The following is a 26630-nucleotide window of genomic DNA, read 5'->3' as shown; positions in this document are numbered from 1 at the left end:
TACTGTGTGGTAGTTGGAGGCGAAATGCCACAGGATTGATTTGTTCTAAAATAGGAAAAGGACCCAGGAATTTAGGTGCCAATTTTGGGGATGGTACCTATAAGTGGATATTTTTAGAGGAGAGCCATACCAAATCCCCTGGCCTGTACCTGGGCGCAAGACAATGGCGGCGATCGGCCTGAAGTTTAGATCTGCGGGAGGAGTCGAGAAGGGTAGTCTGAATCCTGGACCATGCTGCTTGGAGAGAAGAAATGCTTTCGTCTACGGCCGGTACTCCAGAAGGAATGTTGGAGATGGGCAAGCAGGGAGGGTGAAACCCATAATTTAAAAAAAAGGGCGACTCATGGGTGGCTTCATTCTTGGCAGAATTAACAGCATACTCCGCCCAAGGAAGGAGTTGAGTCCAATCATCCTTGGAGTCAGAAATAAAGCATTTTAGGTACTTTTCCAGGGACTGGTTAATTCTCTCCGTCTGTCCATTGGACTGTGGATGATAAGCAGAGGAGAAGGAAGAAGCGATGCCCAATCTCTTGGTGAAAGTTCTCCAAAACTTGGACACAAACTAGGACCCTCTGTCAGAAACAATGGAGAAAGGAATCCCATGAATCCGAAAAATTTGATCCGTAAAGATATCAGCAAGTGTTCTGAGCGCAGGTAGGGCAAGCGTGGGTGAATTCCAAAATATCTTGGGACATTTTAGGCCACCAAAAATTGCGACGAATAAGGTCAATAGTCTTTTTAAAACCTGGATGACATGCGGATTTAGAAGAGTGGCCCCAACTCAGGACTTCAGGAACAAATTTGGGGGGTATGAAGAGTTTGTCGTCAGGAACCGCCAAGTGCTTAGGAATGCGTCTATGAGAATGCATAATCTTATCAAGGTTCTTGAAGGTATATGTGGCGAGAATCCTCTCCCGTGGAAGGATGGTCTCCAACGACTCCTCTGGTCTCTCCTCAGAGGAATGTTGTCTGGCAATGCTGGGCTATGGGATTCTCACATCAATTGACTTGCGGTTATGGCTTTCTCACGTCAATTGTCCGAGTTCCCACGCCAATTGCGAATTGCCTTGCAAGACACGCCATTAAAGCTGCAGTTCAGTCAATATCCTGCATGTGTGTTTTTTTTAATAAATCAGTTCTGTAGTAAGAAAAAATACTTTTGGCATTTTCTGTTTTTAAAAAAACAACTTTGAAAGACCAATTTTCTTGTATTCTATTTTAACAGCCATTTGCTAAGGCACTGCCCCTTCATGTCCTGTCACAAGCCCTGGCACACGCCTTTGTCAGCCCTGCCCTCCCTCTAGCACATGTCAGTGCAGGAGTGCTCATGAATATTCATGAGCTTCCACTGAGAGACAGAAGCAGAAGAAAAACATATGCCAGCTCTAATTATGTCACCAAATTTCGCCTATCAATATATGGAGAACGAATTGACCTGCAGCTATACAGTTCTTTAGGTAATTGGAGATTGCCCACATGAAACTATTGAAGTAAAAAAATAAATTAAAAAAAAAAAAAAAAAAAAGACTGAACTGCAGCTTTAACAGGACGGCGATACATTGTATCCGAGTACTACTTGAGATTGGAAACCGCAAGCCTTTGATTCAATTGACTCTGAGGTTACGGCTTCCAGTCTCAGTAATGGATACCTATACTTGGCAATGGAACAAAGAGATCGCGCCACGCTTATCCACTTAACTTGTGGTTTAGCGTTCGATTCGGCATCTTGTGTCCAAAGCCAGTAAGGTCAGTGTACCATGTTATACACTACTGCAGGCACATACACTCCTGCAAAATGGGGACAACAAGGGACAGAGGGAAAAATAATACATGTACAGTGCATGGAAAATTAACACCTTCATCCCCAATGCGAAATAGGGGTAACCAGCCGAGCACACTGCCTTTATTAATGCGCTGATTACCCACAATTTCGTTACACAGAGACTGAGTATTCATGTAGGGATGGGCTAAGGCCCCAGGACTATGACAGTCTCTCCCCAGGGGGAACCACAGATGAAGAGCCTCACAGAAGTCAGCGAGAAAGATACCCTCCTACTTGCGTGGCATATGATCAGTTAGAGGCACCCCACTATGAGTCTCAGCAGCTGACTAAGAGCAAGCTGGCTTCCATTATCAACATGTTCGTTGAAATGCATAATATTATTTAGAGTCTGCATTCGGTAAGTTATATACATGAACAGCATTTTCATTATAAAGGTGCGCCGACGAGTATTCTAAAATTTGCCTTAAACTTGCCTTGGAAAATCTGGGGCTATCACTAACAAGACCCAGGTACATGCTGGGTACATGCTGCAACATTTCAGTGACATTTCTGCAGAGACTAATGGCCCATCGGATTAACACAGCAGGGGTCCCTGCAGTCCCATTCAGTATGTTAATCCAATGGGCCATTAGTCGGTCTGCTGAAATGTCACTGAAATGTTGCAGCATGTACCCAGCATATACCTGGGTCTTGTTGGTGATTGCCCCAGATTTGTTTTAGAATACTCGTCGGCACTACAGTATAACATTTCTGTGTTATGTTTGGTTATGTTGTTCCCAAGCGGGGTCGTTGGAGTCTCCATCAGGGGGAGGGTGTATCAAGGTTCCCCTCTTACCTGCAGGCTGCGTGAAGGAAACGGCTGTGTGATTGCTGCAGGGAGATTGTGAGCTGGCGAGCAGGTCACCGGTGCTCCGCCGAGGGCGTCTTCATTTTGTCTATGTGCGCGCATGCACAGAGAAGGCTTGCGCATACGCAGATAGTATATAGAGTTGCGGCCGCAATCTTTGTACACCTGGCACATGCACAATATAATGCCAGCGGTGGCAATTACACCCATACAGTAGATCCGCTAGTAACTACTAGTTCCAGTAGCCTCGGGGGCAGCAGACCACATGTTGCCAGGATGCCAATAGGGCTGCTGCATTTAAAACAGTTAGAACAGCGATAACAGTTAGAACAGTGATAATAGTTAGGGCAGCTCGTGAGTTGGGAGCAGGGTACAGAAGAGGGAGGTAGGGTCCCAGGTTCCAGTAGCCCTGGGATTAGGCCCGATTTCTCCTGCAGGCCCCAGTTAGTCCCAGACTTACAGTAGGCACCTGCAGCTGTATAGGGAAGCCCATAGTTAGGGACCCATTATCCTGTGTTGCACAGTATCAGGGACACAGTGTTTACGCCACGCACGCGGTGGCGCATAACTTGTGGTCTTGGATCAGACCACCTACGTTCAGAGACTATCTATGGTGGTACACTCCTGCTGGAGACCACCCCACGCGGAGGTGGAAGGCGTCGTTGGAGCAGACTGCCCGTTGACTGTTGTTTGGCTACACCTGGGGGCTTGAGCACCCTGGAAGGTATCTGCATTAGTGTACCAACATTCACATGCACCCAAGTACTGTGGGGATATTCGCGGGTTTGTATACATATATGGCTTTTGATGTTCCTATTGATGTCATTGTTTATTACATCCCAGTAAATACTGTTTCCCGTACTCTGTGTGTGTCAGGCCAGGATATGGGTACTCCAGAATAACGGCAGTGCCCCATCTGTCCTAACACCGAGGCATCTCTGAGCCTTTCAAGTACGGCCTCCGGACAGACATAGAGGCACCAACTAGTAGCCATCTGGGTTTTCCAGAATCCATGACTTAGAAAGCCCTCAGCTCATATACAGGTCAGCAATATCTATACGTATTAAACTATTCCTGTTTAATAAAATATGTGGTGTCCTGTCTTCTGCATGCTAAAAGTTATGAGTTCCTATTCTGGTGTCATGAATGGAGTGAGTGTATATATTCAATACAGTCACTAGCCTCATTCCTGGCACACATGAGAAAAATACTTTTAAACTTTTAAAACACTGCAAACATGCCCAGCTTTATAACCTTATCTTGAGCACCTTCCTGAACCCCTACTCTAGGCTCAGGATACCTGGGCATATATGTGGGTACCTCTGCTATACTGGGGCATCCCTGCTATACTAAGGACTATGTGTATACCTGCAGATATATTTTATCCCCTTCATTCCCATTTATCTTGTATGGAAGATGCTGCAGCAGGGATCCTGGCGGTGAGTCGTAAGAACGTTTCCAGGGTTCGAGGTTGGCGGAGTAATGCGCTTAGCTGTGTCCGAAGATATCACTCAATCTCCGGATATAACTTTTAGGGTATCACTTAACTCTGAAACCCTGCTACATAGACACATTCTGCGAAGACTTTCTCCGCCAAACCCACCCTAAAACTTACAGCCTAGAAATCTCCCGATCCCAGCATCCCAGTGAAGGCAAATATCACATAATTCTTTAATGTCCCGAAATCAGTATACAGTTGCAGTAACACATATTTGACGTCTGGGTCCCAGAGCTGTCACTCTAAGACCCTAACACACGGGTCAGGGTTAGCCAAGTGGGCTTGACCTTTATTATAAGCCTGGTTAACCCCTTCACCGTCAGAGGCGCTGTTTAGTAGATATAGATACACCCCAGGCTCCCCAGTGGCAGAGGATCAGGCATCCTGTTTGCCACACAGGTATAGCATCATACATAGTCGATCTGACACAGGGGGAAAGGGGGCTACACTTATATTAGATATTTCCGTATTTCCTAAACATTTTACTGCTTATATTATTAATATTTAGGAATATGGATCAGATCCTTAATAACATTAGTAAAAATTGTTAGAATCTATTTACATACAGATAGGACCTCAGAGAACCAGCGAATAAATAGAAAAGATTGCAGAGAAAGAAAGTTCTCCACAGACCATAAACTGTGGTCCGCCAACCTCTTCCTCCATCTGACCAGTTTTTAACTGTGGGGACAGGACTTTTCTCTCCCTCAGGTCAGGTGGGTGGTCTCGGGAACCTCCAGATGGTCCCCTCTTTCTCTTTGTTATGGGTCTTCCGACGATCTCTCAGGCCTCGGGATCATTTCGGTTTCGCGCTTTTCTGTTCGTGTAGAACAAGGGCTCCTAGGGAGTTCTCTTCCAGGAATCTTGGCGAAACTTGCTTCCCCTTCTTTTTTTACCACTAGTTGGAATGGGACAGCCCATCTATAGTGGATATTGTTATCTCTGAGGATCGTTGTGACTGGGTGGATGCTTCATCTTCTTTAAATTGTAGATCTGGAAAGATCTTGGAAGATCTGAATCTTGGAATTTCAAAGTCCAAGTATTCTTGATTCCTGCAACCTCATTATTTTCTCCTTAGTGGTGTAGTAGTGTAATTTTACCATTACATCTCTGCTTTTCCGAGGGTCCACAAATCTTGGACCCAAAGCTCGGTGTGCTCTGTCCATGTGCTGGTCACTTGTTAGAAGAGACGGAGCTATATGGGTGAATAATTTTGTTAGATAAGGTTGCAGTTCATCTGGAACAATTGCTTCTGTGATATTTTTACTCTGAGGTAATGCCTTCTTTCCCAATTTTCCAGATCATTCACGTTATCCTTCAAGATCCTGATTTTTACGTTAAGTCTAAATAACTTGTCTTCCTTTAAACCCTGGCTCTGCAGGGATTCTTTGAGTTTATTTTCCAGCTTCATTGTTCGATCCGTCACAGAAGTAAAATCTTCTCTGAATTCAGCCACAGCCTTGTCCAGGGCTACATGGAAAAACCCCTACATCTCTTTAAATAATTATTTTAAAGCTTTGGGGTAATTTGGGAATTTCCCTCTGTTTCTTGTTCTTTGTTCAGCTGTGTAAAGTTTCCCTCTTGTTGTTGAGACTGTGCCTGTTGTTCCTGTGTGTGCATGTACATGTACATGTAAGCGCGGGCGCCTTCTTTATTTTCAGGAACTGGGAGAGCACTTTTTGAGAAAAAATGGGACACCTCTGGAGGCTGCGCATTTCTGCCCTTCTTGAGCAGCATCTCTGCAGGTTTCCACTTATGGGGGGAGAACTTTCCTGGAGAATTTGGTGGGCAAAATAGATTACTATTGATGCAGAGTCCACGGAGCTGATCTAGTGAGCTCCCATCCGTCTCAACAACTGCATGCGCGTCCCCCGTCCTTTCTACTTTTTCATGATTCTCAAATCTTTCAGTTTCATATTTTTGCACGTCTTGAATATCAAATGAGATGCCTGCTTAGGCCTACTGCTTTTTTCATCTTCTGAGGTTATGTTGGATCTTCATTATCAGCAGATTCAGCAGACTGAGTATTATCCTCTCGGGCCTAGGTTCTGCTACAAAACTATGCGTACAGGCCTACATAAACTGTGTTAAAAGTGTCGTCTTTTACCTGCATAGAAAGCACAACACATCTCTAATGACCCTGCCCAATGTCTGTTGTGGGTCAGTGTAAAGATGGATAATGCCAGCTGTTGTGATCTCAGGGTGCTGGGCAGTCATAGTATTAGACATAGCAAAACAAAAAACAAAAGGTAGGGCTCTGACACTCACAGTGAAAATCACAATCAAATGTAAAAATAAATATGTTATTCAAATGCAAGTGTAAAAAATATTAGTGAACATAGTAATACAATAACACGACTATAAGAATCCTTATAGAACAGGAATATGATTAACAATTCAGTGAAAAATATGTGCTAGAATTTATGATAAAGAGAATGTACTCCAACACTCAACCCTTTTCAAAAGACTGTTTAACTTAGAGGGTTATTTCCTTTTTCAAAAGGATCGAGGAACTAGAAGAGGAGGTGGAATATGTTTATATGTTAAACCGGATCTAAAACTTATTATAAGTGAAGATGTTTATGAAGGGAATAATGAAAATGTAGAGACCTTGTGTATAGAAATTAGCAGTGGAAGTTAAAGTATAAAGAATATGTTTGTAGGGATATGCTATAAACCACCAAATATCTGGGAGATTGAGGAAGCTAAAATACTTTTGCAAATGGAGAAGGCATCAAAACTAGGTCATGTTTTGCATAATGGGTGATTTAAATTATCCAGACATAGACTGGGGCAATAGATTAGCATTACAACAAAAGGAAACCGTTTTTTAAGGGATGCTTAAAGACAATTATATGACCCAACTTATTGAGGAACCAACCAGGAGAGGGGCAATACTGGGTTTGGTCATATCAAACAATGTAGAAGTAATAACAAATATTCAAGTCCTGGAACATTTAGGTAACAGTCATCATAACATGATCTAATTTGAAATAAAGTATCAAAAATCAGATCACTTGGGTTCAACAAAGACCTTAAACTTTAGAAAGGCATATTTAAATAAACTGAGGTCTAATCTACAAGTAATACACTGGGATGATGTTTTGCAGGAAAATGTAGAAGATAAATGGGCAGTCTAAAACATTGTTAGAAAAGCGCACTTATCAGTGTATACCCTTGGGTTATAAGTAGAAAAGAAATGTCAAAACCAATGCGGCTAAATAAACAGGTAGGGGAGGAAATGAACAAGAAGATGAAGGTGTTTAGATCAGAAGGGACAGAGACATCCTATCAGAATTATTAGGAATGTAACAAAAATTTCAATAGGGCAATCAAATTAGCAAAAATGGATAATGAAAAAAGGATTGCAATAGAAAGTAAGATCAAATCTAAAAAGTTCTTTAAGTACTTTAATAACAAAAAAATGAGAGACAAAATATAGGACCCTTTCAGTGTGAGATGGGCAGGCAGATTATTGGAGATAAGGAAAAAACAGAGGTATACAACAAATTATTTGCCTCTGTGTTTACCAGGGAAGAATCAATTGCAATAGTAGTGCTGCAGGAGGAAGCCACAACCTCCATATTAATGAACAATTGGTTAACTGAGGAAGAAGTTCATAGGAGGCTTGAAAAAAATTAATTAAATAAGGCACCTGGCCCCGAAGGCATACATCCAAGAGTTCTCAAGGAGTTAAATTCAGTAATAGCCAAAACAATACATTTATATTCAAGGACTGCATTTCCACAGGCTCAGTACCACAAGATTGGCGTAAAGCAAATGTGGTGCCTCTATTTAAAAAGGGAGCTAGATCACAACCAGGGAAATACAGACCTGTAAGCCTGACTTCAATAGTGGGGAAACAACTTGAAGGTTTATTACGGGATAATTTTCAGGAATACCTAATGGAAAACAAAATTATTAGTAATAGTCAGCATGGATTTATGAAGGATAGATCATGCCAAACTAACCTTATTTTTCTTTGAGGAGGTAAGTAGGAATTTAGACCAGGGTAATGCAGTGGATGTGGTCTACTTAGATTTTGCAAAGGCTTTTGATGTGGTTCCACACTAAAGGTTGGTGTACAAAATAAAGAAAATTGGACTCATTAATAATATATGCACCTGGATTGAAAACTGGTTGAAGGATAAACAACAGAGGGTTTTTCATAAAAGGAACTTTTGCAGGTTAGGCTAAAGTCGTGAGTGGAGTACCTCAGGGACCGGTACTGGGACCACTGCTTTTTAACGTGTTTATTAATGCCCTTGAGGTTGGCATCAAGAGCAAAGTCTCCATCTTTGCTGATGATACTAAAATGTGTAAGGTAGTAGAATCAGAGCAGGATGTAATTTCTCCCCAGAAGGACTTGGAGAGACTGGAAAGTGGGAAGGTAAATGGCAGATGAGGTTTAATACAGATAAATGTAAGGTTATGCATTTGGGATGCAAGAATAAACTGGCGACTTACACATTAAATGGTGATAAATTGGGGGAATCATTGACGGAGAACGATTTAGGAGTGCTTGTAGACAGCAGGCTTAGCAATGGTGCCCAAAGTCGTGCAGTCGCTGCAAAGGCAAACAAGATCTTATCTTGCATCAAACGGGCAATGGATGGAAGGGAAGTAAACATTATTATGCCCCTTTACAAAGCATTAGTAAGACCACACCTTGAATATGGAGTACAATTTCGGGCACCATTCCTTAGAAAAGACATTATGTAACGAGAGAGAGTGCAGAGAAGAGCCACCAAATTAATAAAGGCGATGGACAATCTAACTTATGAGGAGAGACAAGCTAAGTTAGATTTATTTACATTAGAAAAGAGGCATCTAAGAGGGATAGGATAACTATATACAAATATATTCGGGGACAATACAAGGAGCTTTCAAAAGAACTATTCATCCCACGGGTAGTACAAAGGACTCAGGGCCACCCATTAAGTTTGGAGGAAAGGAAATTTCACCAGCACCAAAGGAAATGGTTCTTTACAGTAAGGGCCATTAAAATGTGGAATTCATTACCCATGGTGACTGTGATGGCAGATACAATAGATTTGTTCAAAAAAGGTTGAACATCTTTTTAGATAGGAAAGGTATACAGGGTTATACCAAATAAGTATACATGGGAAGGATGTTGATCCAGGGATTAATCTGATTGCCAATTCTTGGAGTCGGGAAGGAATTTATTTTTCCCCTTATGAGATATCATTGAATGATACTGTATGACACTGGGGTTTTTTGTTTGCCTTCCTCTGGATCAATAAGTAATTATAGAGATAGGATAAATTATCTGTTGTCTAAATTTAGCGTAGGTTGAGCTTGATGGACATACATCTTTTTTCAACCTCATCTATTATGTAACTGTTCCAAACGTCTTCTCCAAAGCGTATTCTCCAAAAGTTAAGGGGAGCTGGGAACTGTACCAAGTGAAAAGAAAGACTACATAGAGCAGTACAGCTGAAGCAAGTGAAATAAAAACATGTTGAAAACCTCCAGTCGTCCTACTCACAATCTGGAAATATATATATAGGCATATCCAAATCTGTGGCACTCTGTGGTTCCGGATTGGTGTTGATGTCGGGTGGTGACTGTTTTCTCAGAAAGAGAGAGAGACAACAATAGAAATTGAAATGTACTTAGTCTTGGAGACCTCTGAGGCAGAAGTACCTGTGTGGGAAAGGGGCATACAAAACCAGCCTATTTCCGCCTGCAATTTGTAATATCCTCCTGCAACAGAGAGAAGGGTCTACAGATGGGTTAGTACCTGAACCTCCCAAATGTTTATCTGAAAATAACTGCTTTGCATTAATTACAACATCAAACACTGTATTAGATGGCAATGCTAATCACAATCCTGTGTGCAACTTCTTCTTCTTGGAAACTCAGACTTAGGCTAAGGCCCCAATGCACGCACCAGTGTGCCCACCTTGCGTTTTGGCAGCGCGTGCACGGCACTTCACCACGATCTGCGGTCTGTAGGGAGCTTTTTTAGGACTGGGGGTGTGGCCAAAATGGGTCGGGTGGGCGTGGCCATGATGGGGGGGGGGGGGCAATGTACACAAATACTGAGGTTATATGGTACATTTTACTGTTAACAGAACATTTGACATACTGTGGTCTCATAAATAAAAAGCCCACTATAAGATGTAGGTGCCAAATGGACCGGGAGACTGGCGGCAAATAGCACCAAGAGAGAGTATGTCCAGATAATCTCCCAACTCTCAAACAAATCCTCATTTCACCTCATTAATTGCCCCGAAATAGCCAACATCACGTTATTGTATAATGTGGAGTTCCAGGATTTACTTTACTTTACAAACCTGTGTGTGTTTCTTGTAACAAAGCTCGTTTGTTTGGGGGTGGTGGTTTAAAAAAAATAATAATTGCATCGGATCCAGTCTCTGATTGGCTCCCTGGCGCACCACGTGACGCATCGCCGCACTGGATCACAATCCTGTTGTAGCCCCTGCTGGCTGACGCGTCACAGTGCGCAGTGAGCCAGGGAGCGAGGTGGAACTGGTGACAGCTAGGGAAGAGGTAAGGGGCTGGTGAGAGGCGTGCGCACAACTGCACTTAAACACTGAAGCTTACAGGCAGAGTGAGCAGCTAAAAAAACTAAGGCACTTTCATCCTATGTCAATGTATCAAAGCTATTCACTCCCATGTTCCTATCTTGTGCCTCAGGGCAGGTCAGTAGGAGTAGTTCGGAAGAAGTTACATGGAGCACATAATATTATGAGATGTATCACACTCTGCATAATTATTTTTCCCTTGTTAATTACGGCCATGATTCCGAAAAATCTGAAGTCATATAATTCTAACATAATGCTTATCACGTCTGACACAGTAAGTCCCAGCATACTCTTCTCTAGGGTTTAAGTGACCAACGCATGTTTTTATTATTTTGTAGGAATGCACCAATCAATGCTGCGATGCTGCAACCTGCAAACTAAAGCCAAACGCTACGTGTGCTGATGGGGAATGTTGTAAAGAATGTCAGGTGAGCAGAATATGATCTAACCACTTTCCGTAACATATTACTCTTCATTAACAAGAGGGGTGCACAAAGTTTTCCCCCTGCCCCCCTGCCTGCTCTCCTCTTGTGATCGCACCCCACCCCCCACCCGCCTTGCGCTTGGCTCTGGCGTCAAATGACGGCGCTGGGTAATGTAACATCACGGGGCCATGGCAGCGCAACATCACATGACCCCACTGCGTCATTTTGATGCCGGATTAACATGGCAACGCATCAACGAAAGCACCACCAAGCAGTCTGAAACAAGGTAACTGCCACATCCCCCCTGGAAAATCTCCCCACTTTGTACACCCCTGATTTACACATATGTGCAGCCATTGCTTGTACAGAGTAGTGCTGGGGGGAACTTATGGTCTGTCCTCACCTCTGCATACTCCCACTCCTTGTACAGAGTCATGCAGAGGGGGAGCTGATGGTCTGGTTTCTGCCACCTCCCACTCCCTGGAAAGGGTTTTGTGATTTTATGAGGTTTCCTGGCCGAGTAGTGTGTGTTTCAGAAGTAATTATACCATATAGAAGTGAGGGAATCAACAAATTTCAAGGCTGCTGTTGAATGCAGAGCACACAGAGTCGGATTGTAAAGTGGGATGTGGATTAGCGCATCTCTCTAACGAGTGTTGTCCTTGCACAGATTAGGAAAGCTGGAAGCCTGTGCAGAGCCAGCAAGCATGACTGTGACATGGCAGATCAGTGTGATGGGCAGTCTCATGAGTGTCCCTCTGACCGCTTCCGAGTCAATGGCTTCCCCTGTAGTGACAACCAGGGATACTGTTACAACGGAAAGTGTCCAATCATGCGGAACCAGTGCACTGCGGTGTGGGGACCAGGTGAGTGAAACTGCATAACTATTGCACTAATATATCACCCCATAAATCCCTGAGCCAGTGCTTTGTCCTATGGAAAAGGATCATAATTATGTTTACTTCCCTTACATCCATTGCTCATTTAATATAGACAAAAGTAATAGACAGCACTCACACAAAGTAGATAAATATACACAAAGCGGGGTGCCACAGACTAGAGAGGGCCCAATCCCTATCAAACACAATAAAGTACTGAGTACTAGAGTGAGGAGCAGGCTCATGGTTCGTGTGTCCTATTAACTAAGGACTGTCTGGTTTGCATTACTCCTGATTTGCTTCCTCTCTTTGTTGTTCTCTGGTGTTCTCAGTTGTTGCTACTGTAGTTCACTAATACATTGTATCTGATTGCAGGTAGTCTGTCCCTGAATATATCTATACAAAAGCTAAACTGTGGATTTATTTTGCCAATTAGTTTAGGGATATTGTATGTGTATTTAATTAGAATGTTACTTAGAATTTGTGGAGGGTCTTCTATTGTTTTTACTTAGGGTCAGTTCTGTTGTTGTGGGTTCTGGGGCTAGGGAAGTAACCTCTTGTCCCCCTGGGACTGAGGGGAACGGGCCTGACGAAGGGACAAGTCCCAAAACGTTGCCCCCCTATACTCCCCCGTTGTGACCCACTTTTTGTGTTTTCTTTGTTCCCCTTCCACCATTCACCTTCCCTTCGTTGTCCCATCCTACTTTTCCTTATCCCTTATCCTGCTGGAGATGCCACGTATGGCAATACCTATATGTTAATTGCTCATTTAATGCAAGATAAGATCTTGTTTGCTTTTACAGCTACTGCATGACTTTGGGCACTATTGCTAAGCCTGCTGTCTACAAGCACTCCTAAATCCTTCTCCATCAAGGATTCTCCTAATTTATCCCCATTTACAGTAATTTGTAAGTTGCCTATTTATTCTTGTTTCCAAAATGCATAACTTTATTTATTTATAAAATATTTATAACTTTACATTTATCTGTATTAAACCTCATCTGCCATTAACCTGTCCAAGTTTTCAGTCTATTCAAGTCCTTCTGGACAGAAAGGAAATCCTGTTCTGATATTACTACCTTACACAATTTAGTATCATCAGCAAAGATGGAGACTTTACTCTCTCCATTATACAGTGATACGTGTGCTTTTCTAACAATTCTTTAAATGCTGCCCTTTTATCTTCCACATTTTCCCCTGCAAAAACATCATCCCAATTTATTCCTTAAAGATTAGTCCTCAGTTTATTAAAATCTACCTTTCTAAAGTTTAAGGTATTTGTTGAACTCAAGTGTAAGAGATGTGTGCAGAGGTACATTTAATGGAGATCGATTAGGGTGAAATGAAATCCTGGCTTTATTGAGCCTGTTCCTTTAACAAGGCAAAACATACAAAAGAAATATAAAACAAAGAAATATAGTGCAACTCTGTATACACAAAACCTCTCAAAACAAATGGACTGAGAGGATAAATGAAATAAAAAGGCACAAAGCCTATGTGAAAAATGAACTCTTAACTATAAACAGAGGAATGACTTGATAACATGGGTAAAAAAAAAAAAGGAGAAAAAGGGAAAAAACCACAGCAGGTGTGAAAACACACAGGTGAGAAACACACACTCAGGTGATTAAAAAAATAAAAATAAAAAAGTCTCCTCAATGTGGACAACTATGTGTATGAAAGCTGCACACTGGGTTGAGGTTGCAGCAAAATGACCACTGAGACCGTAATTGTAGGATCAACAAAATATATTCAGGGAGATACAGATACAAATAGTGTAGGCAGGGGGAACTCACAAGGCAGCCCGATGCACAGGCATAAGGAGCATAAGGTGCGGTGCAGAGTTGCCCGGGAGTGGAGAGGTGTGACTGCCGTGATGTGGAAAGCTCTCACGGAGGGTCCGTTGCACTGACGTCTCCTCCAGTGGTCGCGTCGCAGGACTTCCGGGTTCTCCTCTCGCGGTAGTTGCGCCCCACGTGATGGCTCAACAGGACCCGGATACAACTAGGAAAGCAGCCGCAAGTACCAGTACTCAACGCGCGTATGATTCCGCATTTCGCAGATGGCTTCGTCAGGAGTCAATGATGATCATTGGTTCATTGGTTTCCCTTTTGCTGATTCGTAATCTACCACTTCAGAGATCAGCTTATTTGCTACTGCATCTAAGGATCAAGTTTCCAAATCAACGTTTCCATTCTCCTCTTCCCCTGTAAAGTTCCAATTCCCTGTTACTGCATCTAAGGATTTTCCAGCAGTTCCTGTGTTAAAGTGTGCAAATTCCAAAGCTCCTGATGTAAAAGCAGGTTCCCGTGTCTTTAAATCTCCTGTAGTATGTGATTTGACTATCACTAATGCTAAAGCTCCTGCTCTAAAATGTACATTCTCTGATGTGCCTTTAATGTCTGGATTTCCCTTGACCGATTCTAAGACCTTTGTCACAAAGTTTCTCATTGTACCTGGTATTCCTACTATGGATACTCAGACACCCACTTCAGTGACAAGCAGACCTTTACCCAATGTCTCTAGATGGTTAAATATACCTAGTTCTATTTCTCCCATAACCAATACCCCTATTGCTGGGGTCCATGCAGTATTGGATAAATCTTTTTCTGTTTCTAAGGTTCCTGCCATAAAAATCCCCACAGGTTCTGGTATGCCTATTATTGACCCCCTGGCTCCCCCTTTAGGGACAAACGCAACTTTCTCTGATCCAATTGAAGTACCTAGCCTAGTTCTTACTGTTTCACAAATACCCACTTCAGAGACCAGTATACCCTTCTCGGATTCCTGCGCTGTACCTAATGTGACCACTGCTGCTTCCCAGATATCCATTTCAGGAACAAACATATTCTTCACTGACTATTCTGCAGCTCCTATTGTAACCGAGAATGACTTCAAAACCTTCACAGCAAAGAATAACTTTCCTCTCTCTAGTCCCCCTACAACTTCTCATGTAGCCTTGGAGTTTGGGATTCCCACTCTTCAGACAATACTGTTTCTCACTGACTCTCACACAGTATTTGAGGTATCCGCTACAGACTGCATGACTGCTACTGCGAACTCAGGGTCATCCCTCATGGGACTTTCTGTAGTACCTGACGTTTCTACAGATTCAAAGGACCCAGTGTTCAAAATGGAGTTATACTTCTCTGATTCTTCCACAATATTTGGGGTACCTACTACTGACTGCTCAACTTCTGCCGCAAACTCAGGGTTACCTTCCGGGGAGGTTTCTGTAGTACCTAATGTATCTACTGATTTAAAGGACCCTGTGTTCAAAACAGATGTATTCTGCACTGACTCCTCTACAGTATCGCATGAAGCCTTTGAGTCTGGGATTTCCACTCCTAAGTCAAGTTCGTGTTTTCCAGATTCTTCGTCAGTGCTTGAAGTACCCAGTTCTAACTCCAAGACCTCTTTTTCTAAGGCTGCGTCCAGGGTCAGCGCTTATGCACTGACTCGTGCTGAGGCGCGCTCACGCTCGGCACTGAGCCCCGGCAGCCGCAATGAGAGCAGCTTTAGCAGGGGCTCAGTGCCGAGCGCTTGCGTAAGCGTAAGTCTTACCAAAATTTTTAATTCAAGCGCTCAAGGGAGCGCAGGGCCGGTCACATGAGCGGTTCGCCCAATGAGGGCGAACCAGCTCCGTGACGTTACTGGCCCGCCCCCCGACATGCTCCAACACGCCCCCGGACCAAGGCCAGGGAAAGCACCCACTTTCCCTCAGCCTCCGCGTGCCTCAGCACGGCTGCAGTCCTATGGACGCAGCCTAACTCATGTTTACCGCTCACCCAGCTTCCTGCTGTACCGGATAAAATCTGTATTGATCAAAACTTTCTCACTTTACAAGCAGATTCTATACCCGTGGGTTCCTGTGTGGTGACTGAAGTGTCCTCTCTGGATTCCATGTTGCCATCGTTAAAGCCCGAAACACCCCTATTGGACTTTCTTGCCTTGTCTGAGGTGTCCGTCCCTGTTTTCTGTGCTCCCACTATGGGCACGGGCATGCTTCTCTCTTGTTCTTTGGTGCCTACTGCGTCCTCTATGGAGCCCAGACTTCGGACCTGATGCTCTCTAAACCTCATATGCCCAGGGATGTTGGCCTCTTATTGTTTGCCTATACCACGGCAGAAAACTATGTAAACACTCCAAGTGTCACACTCAACTTGCTAGGGATAGCGGGCCTGGTCTGTATCAAGAGAACTGTATCAGTATCTTGCAATGGATCCTCCCGCCCTCCACCCCCGCTACTCAGTGACCGAATTTCTTTTGGAGTAAAAAATTCTCATAAACCTCTATGTGCTTATATGAGCAATACCATTGCTCTTCCAGGATGTTTCTCTCCTACATCCGACACACAATCAGCCTGTCTTGTCTTGTCTTGTACTTGTAATGCTGTGCTGCCCGCAGACCAAACCAGTCCCCAGTACTGAGGTGGGAAGGTAGTATATCACGAACCCATAGCAGTGAAGGCATGCCTGGAGTGTGGTAGGGTGCGTTGCCGGGTTCGTGAGTGTAGAATGGTTAAGTACTTACCAAGTTCGGGGTGCCAGAGGTCCGAATAGTAAGTCCGTAAGCCAGTGGTCGTAGAAGGTAGAGAACAGCAAGGTCGAAGTCCGTAGCCAAGTCCAGGGGTAGAGAGGTACACGTAGTCAAGGGAAGCCGAGGTCCAAATCCAGAGAGGGTAGTCAGACAAGCCAGATCAGCAACTAGAACAGGGAAAGAGCAGAGGGCCAGGCACAGAACTCCAAACAGCACTAGGCTATGAGAAGCTATGCAGAGCGAGGAAGGAGAGGAAGGACTGGGGTAATAAAGTATGGCTGACCAATGGAGGGCAGGGGTGGAACGGAGGTGTGTCTGGGTTGCCTTAGGGATAGGATCTGGAGCAGAGAGGAAGAGGAAGCCAGGTGTGTGTCTAGGCCGGGAGGAGGAGCACTCCGTGATGAGTGGGGGGCGGTGCCAGAAGTGCAGGACGAGGAGATAGAAGGCTGGGTGCGCACGCATCCTGTAAGGCTTGCGCGCGCGCAACCCGGAAGTGTGGCAGCACGCCAAGCCACCAGGAGAGAGGACCGTGGCACACAGCTGCCGAGAGCGGAGGCCCGACGGGACAACGCGGCGACAGCCGCTGCGGAGGTCTGTACAGAGGGAGGGGACCTGCCATGGGAAGTGCATCCGGCGGCTCCTTACAATACTCCAGGACTATCACGGAAGATCTGGCATCTGGCTTCTACCCTTCTGCCAGTTCTGTTCTGGACTCCTCTGTTTCCCAACAGCTCTGGATCTCCAAACCTTTTTGTGATGCTTTCTACGTGTCAAGATTTGCAGTACCACCGTTCTCAGCTCTAAAGATGTTACTCGCTAATGAACTGTTGGACCATGGGTCTACTTCCTGTCTAAGACACTTTAGAAACAATTCTATGTCGCCTAGATCTCTGGGTGATCCTGCTCCTGCTCGCCCTGAGTTCTTGCCTGAAGGGGGGTGGGGGAGGGGTATTGTAAGGAATCCGCTCCTGTGCTTGGCTGGAACTCATCCTTACAGAGCTATAGACTTTCCAGTCAAACCCTCCCTGTATCTGCAATCAAGAATCACCTGCTCCTTGCTTCCACTTATGCAGCTCTGACCTGATTGGCTTCCTGTGCTATTTAGTTGCTGCTCTTCCACCAGGAAGATGCTGCATATAGACTTTGCAATTCTTCTGCAAGAAACTGTGCTTGCCACAGTCTTCTCTGTTTGGCCTGCTGGGCCTCCTTGTGTCTTCGCCTTGTTCTCCCTCAGCCTTACCTGTCTTCTCGTACTGAAGCGCTGGATCCCCAGTGCTGTGGCTTCTGGTTCTTCATCTCCTCCAAGCAGAGGCTATTCCTATGCTGAAGTTCCTGCGCTGAAGACTCCTGCTTCCTAAGGCCTTTCTGCTAAGTAGCCCCGATGCTGCTTTCCTTCCTCCTGGCAGACTTCGTCTTCACCGTGCTGAAGCGACTACACTGACATCCCCAGTGTTTTCTGTGGCGTGTCTGCACTCCTGGATTCCTGTGGCCTTCTCCCTCACCCTTTTCCTGTTACCTCCACCAGGGCCCCATCGCGCTGCAGCACCTACGCTGAAGCGCCTTCGCTGAAGTTTTCCCATTGCCGAATTTTGCTTGTGACCTCTACCTTCGATCCTGTGACGCCTGCCCTGACCCCGGCTTGCCTACAGACTACATTGCTTTCTCCAGTCCTAACCTTGGCTTCGCACGACTACGGACTACGCATCCCGGACCCAGCTTAGTGGTCTAAGGTCGGTGTTTTCACATCCCCACCTCAGCCCCGCGGTCCGGCCCTGGTTTGTGTTGAGCATAAGCGTTACAGATACCTGCAGCGGTACATACATCGGGTCCACAGGCAGTTCCCACTCCAAGCACGCAGACAAGAACGACAGACGGACTCCAAAACGGGTCAAACACCCCATCCCCTTAATTGGGCTACACAGCTGAACAGACTCACGGGCAAAGTTTTTGTTTTTTTATTGTCAATTGCAAATGTATCATTGAATTCACACACAAATCCTATATATAGGCTTCAAATGCGCCCTTTATTCTTGTTTTGTTTTTGCTAGAAGAAATTCCATGAGTGCACGGTGATAAATAATTGATTTGTATAGAGAATACCATGAAGGTATATGGGGGTACATAATTTGTTGTAGAGGGACATCCATGAAAGTCTATGGGATTTTCTCTAACTGAAGTAACTCCTTTCTTGTCTGCTTTAGGTTCTGTAGTGGGCATCGATGCCTGCTTTGACAAAAACAAGAGAGGTATCAGCTATGGGCACTGTCTGGAGTTTAATGGCACTTACATCCCATGTGAAGCCAAGTGAGTACACGCTCACACTTACACCCATATTCCCTCACACTCACATCTGTATGAGGGGTCACACCTGGCCCCTGGTTGAGGCAGTATATTAAAGGGGCAGTGCCATCTGTATTTTTATTTTTAAAGATTTCTTCCCAATACTACTGAATACAGTAGGATGTTTAAATCTCTAGTTGTTCCATCATCACTTCTTTTTTTTAAACTGTTTATTTTATTCCCAAAATAAAATTAGCAGAAAACCTGTACCTACTAATCCCTCTCACTTAGTGACTTTACATAGTTACATAGTTAAACAGTTACATAGTAGATGAGGTTGAAAATATACATATGTCCATCAAGTTCAACCTATGCTAAATTTAGAAGAAATATATTCATCCTATATTAACAATATTTTAAAATCAGAGGAAGGCAAAAAAAAATAATACCCCCAGTGAAATATTTTTCACTGCAGTCTCGTAAGGAGAAAATGTAATTCCTTCCAAACTCCAAATATTGGCAATCAGATTTCTCCCTGGATCAATATGCTTCCCATGTTTACTTATTTCGCTTATCCTGTATACTTTTCCATTTTAAAAAGATGTCCAACCTTTTTTTTTTTTAAAGATATCTTTTGTTAGGTATCTGCCATCACAGTCTCCATGGGTGATGAATTCCACATTTTAACTGCCCATACTGCTAAAACCCTTTTCCTTGGTTGCTGGTGAAATCTCCTGTCCACCAACATTAATGTTAGACCCCATGTTGTGTGTACTGTTCTTGGGATGAATAGTTCTTTTTAAGCTCTCTGTTTCATCCCTGGATATATTTGTTTATAGTTATCATATTCCTTTTTATGCCTTTATTCTAATGTAAACAAATCAAAATTAGCTAACCTCTCCTTATAAGTCAGATTTCAATCGTCTTTATTAATTTGATTGCTCTTCCCTGCACTTTTCTAGTTCCAAATTTTATTTTTAAGGAATGGTGCCCAAAACTGGTCTCTATATTGAAAGTGTGGTCTTATTAATGCTTTATAGAAGGGCATAATTATGCTTACTTAACTTCCAATCATTCCTCATTAAATTCAAGATAAGATAATTTCAGCTACTGCATAAAATTGGGCACTATTGCTAAGCCTGCTGTCTACAAGCACAACAAAATCCATCCCCATCAAGGATTCACATAATTTTTCCCCATTACATTTGTACCTTTCATGTTTATTCTTCTTTCCTAAATGCATAAACTTACATTTATCTGTATTAAACCTCATCTGTATTTACCTACTCAAGTTTCCAGTCTTTCCAAGTCCTTCTGGAGAGAAATTACATCCTGCTATGATTCTACTACCTTACACAATTTAGTGTCATCAACAAATATGGAGACTTTGCTCTCTATGTCAACCTCAAGGTCATTAACAAATAAGTGAAAAAGCAGGGGTCCAAGTACCGATCCTTGAGGTACTCCACTCACAATATTAGCCCAACCTGAAAAAGTTCAAATATGGATGCTCCCTGTTGTCTATCCTTCAACCAGTTCTCAATCCAAGTGCAAATATTTTTACTGTGACCATTTCCTTTATTTTGTACACTAACCTGTTACTGCACCGACACACTTTATTCGAGCAAATACCCAGTATGTACCTGGCAGATACCTGGAATGCGCCGCTCCTCACCTCTGACAAGCCCCGTTGCGTTTGCCTTCCCAGCCTGGGTTCATGCCTGGCTGACGGGCGGCTGATCTGTTAAATGATAATGATTAGGATTTAATAGGCTGCAATGCTTCGCGTGTCTACCAGATGGCATAAATTCATGAATTGTAATGCAGTATATATATATACTGTGCAGTATTGCAGCCAGCGGGAATAAAATGCTTCAATCCCTGCCTGGAAAATACCTCAATGCACTTGGGCAGAAAACAGTCACAAACCTCAATACACCCGGGTATACCCGAATTCGTGGGACTAGCCGAGCTCGAATAAAGTGTGTCGCCAGTGTATGTGGCACCATATCAAAAGTCTTTGAATAATCTTAGATCAAATCAACTGCATTACTCTGGTCTAAATTACTACTTACAGTACCTCCTCAAATAAATTAATAAGGTTAGTTTGGCATGACCTACCCTTCATAAATCCATGTTGACTATTACTAATAATTTTGTTACCCGTTAGGTTTTCCTGATTATACCTTTCAAGTAGCTTTCCCACTATTGATATCAGGCTTACAGGTCTCTAATTCCCCGGTGTAACTTTGCTGACTACAACCAGGATACGGACCCGCAAGGCAGAGATAGGGAGTGGTACACCAACCTTGGCCTGGGATCTGAGACCTGGGATGCAGTGGTAGTCAGGTCCAGTTATGCTGTCGAGGCAGGTGACAGGCAAGGCAAACACAGGAACAAAGGCAGAGCAAGTCAGGAACAAGATACTGGTACTTTGCATGACAGGGAGCAACTTCCTGATATTTAAAGGCCAGGAGCAGCTTCTGGCAATAGAGGACCAAATAGAGACTTCCTTCCTGTCAGCAGCCATCTTAGGTGGGGTATGACGAGAAATTAGGGCTGAGATGTAAGAAGGGGCAGAAGAGTGTAAAGCTTTAAAAGTGAGGAGGAGAATGGAGTGTGAGATGCGGGATTTGATCGGAAGCCAGGAGAGGGATTTCATGAGGGGAGATGCTGAGAAAGATCTAGGAAAGAGTAGAGTGATTCTGGCAGCAGCGTTTAGGATAGATTGTAGGGGAGACAGGTGAGAGGCAGGAAGGCCGGACAGCAGGAGGTTACAGTAATCAAGACGGGAGAGAATGAGGGCCTGAGTCAGAGTTTTAGCAATCGAGCAACAGAGGAAAGGGCGTATCTTTGTTATATTGCGGAGGAAAAAGCGACAGGTTTTAGAAATGTTTTGAATGTGAGGGGCAAATATGAGAGAGGAGTCGAGTGTGACCCCCTAGGCAGCGTGCTTGGGCTACTGGGTGAATGATCGTAGTTCCAACAGTAATGTGGAAAGAGGTAGTAGGGCCAGGTTTGGGAGGAAGTATGAGGAGCTCTGTTTAAGCCATGTTGAGTTTAAGGCGGCGGAGGGCCATCCAGGATGATATAGCAGAGAGATATTCAGAAACTTTGGTTTGTACAGCAGGTGTAAGGTCGGGTGTTGAAAAGTATATTTGTGTGTCATCAGCATAGAGGTGATAATTAAACCCAAAAGATGTTATTAGGTCACCTAGAGAGAGTGTGTACAGAGAAAAGAGAAGAGGTCCCAGGACAGAGCCCTGTGGTACCCCCACAGAGAGATCAATAGAGGAGGAGAAGGTGTTAGAAGAAGAGACACTGAAAGTACGATGGGAGAGGTAGGATGATATCCAGGATAGAGTTTTCTTCCGAATACCAAGAGTATGGAGAATGTGAAGGAGAAGAGGGTGGTCCACGGTGTCAAATGCTGCAAAGAGGTTGAGTAATATAAGCAGAGTGTAATGCCCTCTGTCTTTGGCAGCATGGAGGTCATCAGTTATTTTAGTGAGGGCTGTTTCCGTGGAGTGAGCAGTGCGGAAGCCAGATTGTAGAGCGTCTAGGAGAGAATAGGTGTTGAGAATACAAGACGTTCAAGGAGTTTAGAGGCAAAAGGCAGGAGGGAGACAGGTCGATAGTTAGAAAGACAGGTAGGGTCAAGCTTGCTGTTTTTGAGTAATGGTATGACTGTTGCATGTTTGAAGGAAGATGGAAAGGTTCCAGAGCAGAGGGAGGAGTTAAAAATGTGTGTGAGCATAGCGATTATAGTAGGAGCAAGAGGTTTTAGGAGATGGGAGGGAATGGGGTCAAGAGGGCAAGTGGTAGAGGGAGAAGAGGCGATCAACAGCGACACATCCTCCTCTGAGACAGTGGAAAAAGAGTCAAGGAAGGCAGGAGGAGAGTTAGGAAGAGGTTTAGGATGGGAGGAAGAAACAGAGGGGATGTTCTGACGTGTGGATTCCACCTTTTCCTTAAAATAGTCAGCAAAGTCCTGAGCGGAAATGGAGGAAGGAGAGGCAACTGAGGGTGGTTTGAGTAGAGTATCAAAGACAGAGAACAGTCGGCGTGGGTTAGACTTGTGCATGTTGATTAGTGAAGAAAAGTAGGCTTGTTTAGCTTGTGAGAGGGCAGAGTTGAAACAGGATAGCATAAAATTGTAGTGAAGGAAGTCTGCGAGAGTATGAGATTTCCTCCAGAGGCGTTCAGAGGAATGCGGTTCAAACCACTGTAATCAATGCAAGGTCTTAATGAACCATCTTTCTTTTTCACAAAGAAAAAGCCAGCCCCTGCTGGGGAGTTGGAAGGACGAATGAACCCTTTCTTGAGAGTCTCCTGTATATATTCATCCATGGCCTGTAACTCTGGTAATGACAAGGGGTAGGTCTTGGACTTGGGCAAGCAGTAACCTGGAACAATATCGATCGGGCAATCGTAGGTCCTGTGAGGCGGTAAAAGTTCTGACTGGACCTTATTGAAAACATCCCGGAACTGGTGGTAGACAGGGGGAAGGGTAATTTCAGGGATGGAGGTATTGGCCAAGAGTTGGAAAGCCTCATCTGACCTCGGATTCCAAGTGATAGGGGAAGAGGAAGTCCAGTCAATCTGCGGATTGTTAAGCTGTAACCAGATCACACAAACATATTATTCCTAATATCTAGCCCCATTAACAGTATTTGTTTTTGTACAAATTATTGTTATTATATCCTATATACCTTATATCCCAGAGGACATTAGTCCCTGTATGGCTACGGTTAAATACATACCAACTCATCCCCAATTTCTACCGTCTCTCTCACTTGAGGATTTTATATCCTGTGTGTATATGTTTGATATATATGTTGTTTTGTCACGAATAGTTTTAATAAAATGTTGTTATGTTTTAGTTTTAATCATGCTTTTGAGTCTGCTGTCATAGGGTTAGTGGACCCTTCCTTTGGTCCTACTTATTATGTATTATCCATTCACAACAGTGTCTGATATGGATACTGTAACTTAAGAGTGCAATTTATAGGGCTTATAGTGATCCCTGGTGGTCACTTGTTCAGGTGTTGGTTAAGCTGTAACCAGGTAAGGCCAAGGGTAATGGGTGTTCCAGGAGCATGGATGGCATCGAGGACTAAGGTCTCCTTGTGAGGGTGTGAGGTCAGAAGGAGAGGGGCCGTCTCTAAGGAGATGTATGCCGGGGTAAGAGGAAGTCCATCTATACCGACCAGTGCGATGGGACTTTTCTTCTTCACGAGCGGAATGTGGTTCAGCCTGACGAATTCTAGATCCACAAAGTTTCCTCCTGCTCCAGAGTCAATGAACACTGCAGTCAAGGTCTGAAACTTATCGCATGTAAGAGAGACGGGTATGGTGAGTTTCTTAGGGAGTTCCCCCTTATGGAGGGGACGAGGAGACATGGCACCCAGAGAGAGCCCCTCCATACACGCTGAGTGTTCCCGTTTTCCCGGCTGCAGTGGGCATTCCCGGACCAGGTGTTCAGCGGATCCACAGTAGATTCACAATGCCCCGGCATAGTGGAATTGCCGTATAGGTGTGTGGATGTGTTGTACCCCCAATTGCAGCGGCTCTGGTGGCTCCAGGGCAGGACGAAGAGGAGTGATAGCACTAGTAACCGCTGGGGTACTGCCAGGAGTACTGAGGAAGGGAGGTTGAAAATTATTAAAGCGAGTGCGCTGACGCACGGAGCGGCGTAACTGTATACATTGATCCACTCGGACTTCTAGTTCGATGAGAACCTCCAATTGATCTGGCCTGGGTTGACGAGCGAGTTCATCCTTGATGGGATCTGCCAGGCCTTGCCAGAATATAGAGACGAGAGCCTCCTGCCCCCAGTTAGTCTCGGCTGCGAGGGTCTGAAACTCCACGGCATACTGCGTCACCGTTCATTGCCCTTGGGTAATCTGTAGGAGAGAAACAGATGCCATTTCCCGGCGTGCGGGGGAATCGAACACTTGCTGGAATTCAGCCTTAAAGGCCGGGTAATCCTGGGTAAGGTCAGAACGTCGCTCCCAGACCGAGGAAGCCCAAGCCAGGGCGCTGCCCGTTAGGAGATTATAAATGTAGGCTACCTTCTTACGTCCAGTATTGAAGAGATAGGGGGCCATTTCAAACTGCACCTCACACTGATTGAGGAAACCCCTACATTCTTGCGGATCGCCTGCGTAAGGCCTGGGGATGGAATTTTTACATCAGAGCTGCTAATTGCACTTGCGGGCTGGGGATTAACAGCAGGAGAGGAAGCGGCTGGTACTTGCGCTGAGAGTACGGCGACCTGACGTATAAGTGCCACAATTTGATCCGCCATGGCCTGGTTTTGCTGAAGCAGATCAGAGAGAAACTGCCTTACTTCAGTCTGGTCTGCATCTTGTGGGCTCGACATAATGTTACGCCGGTGCTGCCCGCAGACCAGACCCGTCCCCTGTGCTGAAGGGGGAGGTAGGAATACATGCACCCGCAGCAAAGGGAGCATGTCCGGAGTGTGGTATTAAGCGTTGCCAGGCCAGATGTAAGTAACGTAGACAATACTTGCCGGTACCGGGTATAGGAGTAGAATAGTGATTGCCGTGCCGAGGTCAGGGAGCGGAGAGATGAGGAAGGTTGAAGTCCAAGCCGTGATCGTGGGATGGCAGAGTATACGTAGTCCAAGGAGAGCCGAAGTCGAGACCCAGAGGGGGTAGTCGTACGAGCCGTGTCAAAACCTGTAGTAACCGAGAGAACACCAAACACTTCCATACAGAGACTGAGTGAGGTCTCAGAAATGCTAGATAAGACTGGGCTGACCAATCAGGGATGGGGGCGGGTCAGGAGGACAGCAGGGAGCCTCTCTGGATAGGTGTGGCTGATACAACCCAGGTGAGCACTGATAGTACTCTGATTACACCCGTGCGGTGTACGGGGACGGAGCCTCACAGCAGAAGTGGAAGTAGTAGAGTGGCTGCTGGGAGTGCACTCTGTAAACTGCGTGTGCATGCGACCAGCGTTGGAGGAGGACACACGTGTGCGCGCGGGACGGAGGACCCGCGCCTGCCACTGATAAGGAGGAGGAGCGGCGGAACCACAAAGGGGGGGGGGGACCTTGCGGCGACGGAGGAGCTGACGGCCTGTGGAGGCAGGAAAGCGGAGGTTGTGCTGCGCGCCCTGAGTCTCCCTGAGGGAAGTCTGTGTGTTGCGCGGATGGCGCTGAGAAATCAGATTCCTAAAAATGCCTGCCCATTACGCTCTATCACAATGGGCAACACAGTCGCAATATGATCAATATATTTATTACATCTTCCTACGGTGAGTATGTTGTTCCAAAAACTCATTATGCCATCCGCCAATTCATACTTTTTTGACGGTTTTACCACTTTTCGGATATGATCCTTGAGCTGATGCCAGACCATTTAGATTGGATTGAAATCTGGCGATCTGGAATTGAGGGGGGGAAAGAAGGAGAATTAGTTAAAGAGATACACAGTAAACAGGGTAAAAAAATGAGAAACGGTTACAGTACTTACTCCACTGGCGTCTTCACCAAGTTGATACTGCTGGCAAGAATATGCGCATAGACACGGTATGTTTGGGAAAAATACTTTATTCATGATTCCTGTAACAAGAAAAGAAAAGTGCTCAAAATACTGCACACTAGTGCATGTGACTTTGTGCATTATATTACCGTCAAAGATGACGATGCATCCTGGTCCACGCCTAGAGATGGCACCCCACACATGCATTTTCACTGGGTGTTTTGGACGCGGCTTCATAGATATGCATCCTTTTTTGTGGAATGCAAAGGTGGCAAATCTCTCAAGCGATACAGTTGA

General features: G+C 44.7%; 2 protein-coding genes across 2 annotated transcripts in view; both read left to right on the top strand.

The window, feature by feature from the left end:
* The window catches only part of LOC142495722 (zinc metalloproteinase-disintegrin-like cobrin), a 1243131-nt gene that overhangs the window by 153774 nt on the left and 1062727 nt on the right, over window positions 1–26630 (top strand). The gene's annotated exons all lie outside the window — the stretch shown is intronic.
* Window positions 1–26630, top strand: part of LOC142495724 (zinc metalloproteinase-disintegrin-like VLAIP-B) — a 383444-nt gene that overhangs the window by 207574 nt on the left and 149240 nt on the right. The window contains exons 12-14 of the mRNA XM_075601590.1: window positions 11039–11128; window positions 11796–11991; window positions 18744–18846. Of these exons, the coding sequence (XP_075457705.1) occupies window positions 11039–11128; window positions 11796–11991; window positions 18744–18846 (389 nt within the window). The remainder of the gene's footprint in view (window positions 1–11038; window positions 11129–11795; window positions 11992–18743; window positions 18847–26630) is intronic.

This window comes from Ascaphus truei, chromosome 5 (assembly GCF_040206685.1).
Source record: "Ascaphus truei isolate aAscTru1 chromosome 5, aAscTru1.hap1, whole genome shotgun sequence".
Taxonomy (NCBI): Eukaryota; Metazoa; Chordata; class Amphibia; order Anura; family Ascaphidae; genus Ascaphus; species Ascaphus truei.
This window is presented reverse-complemented; position numbering and strand designations above follow the sequence as displayed.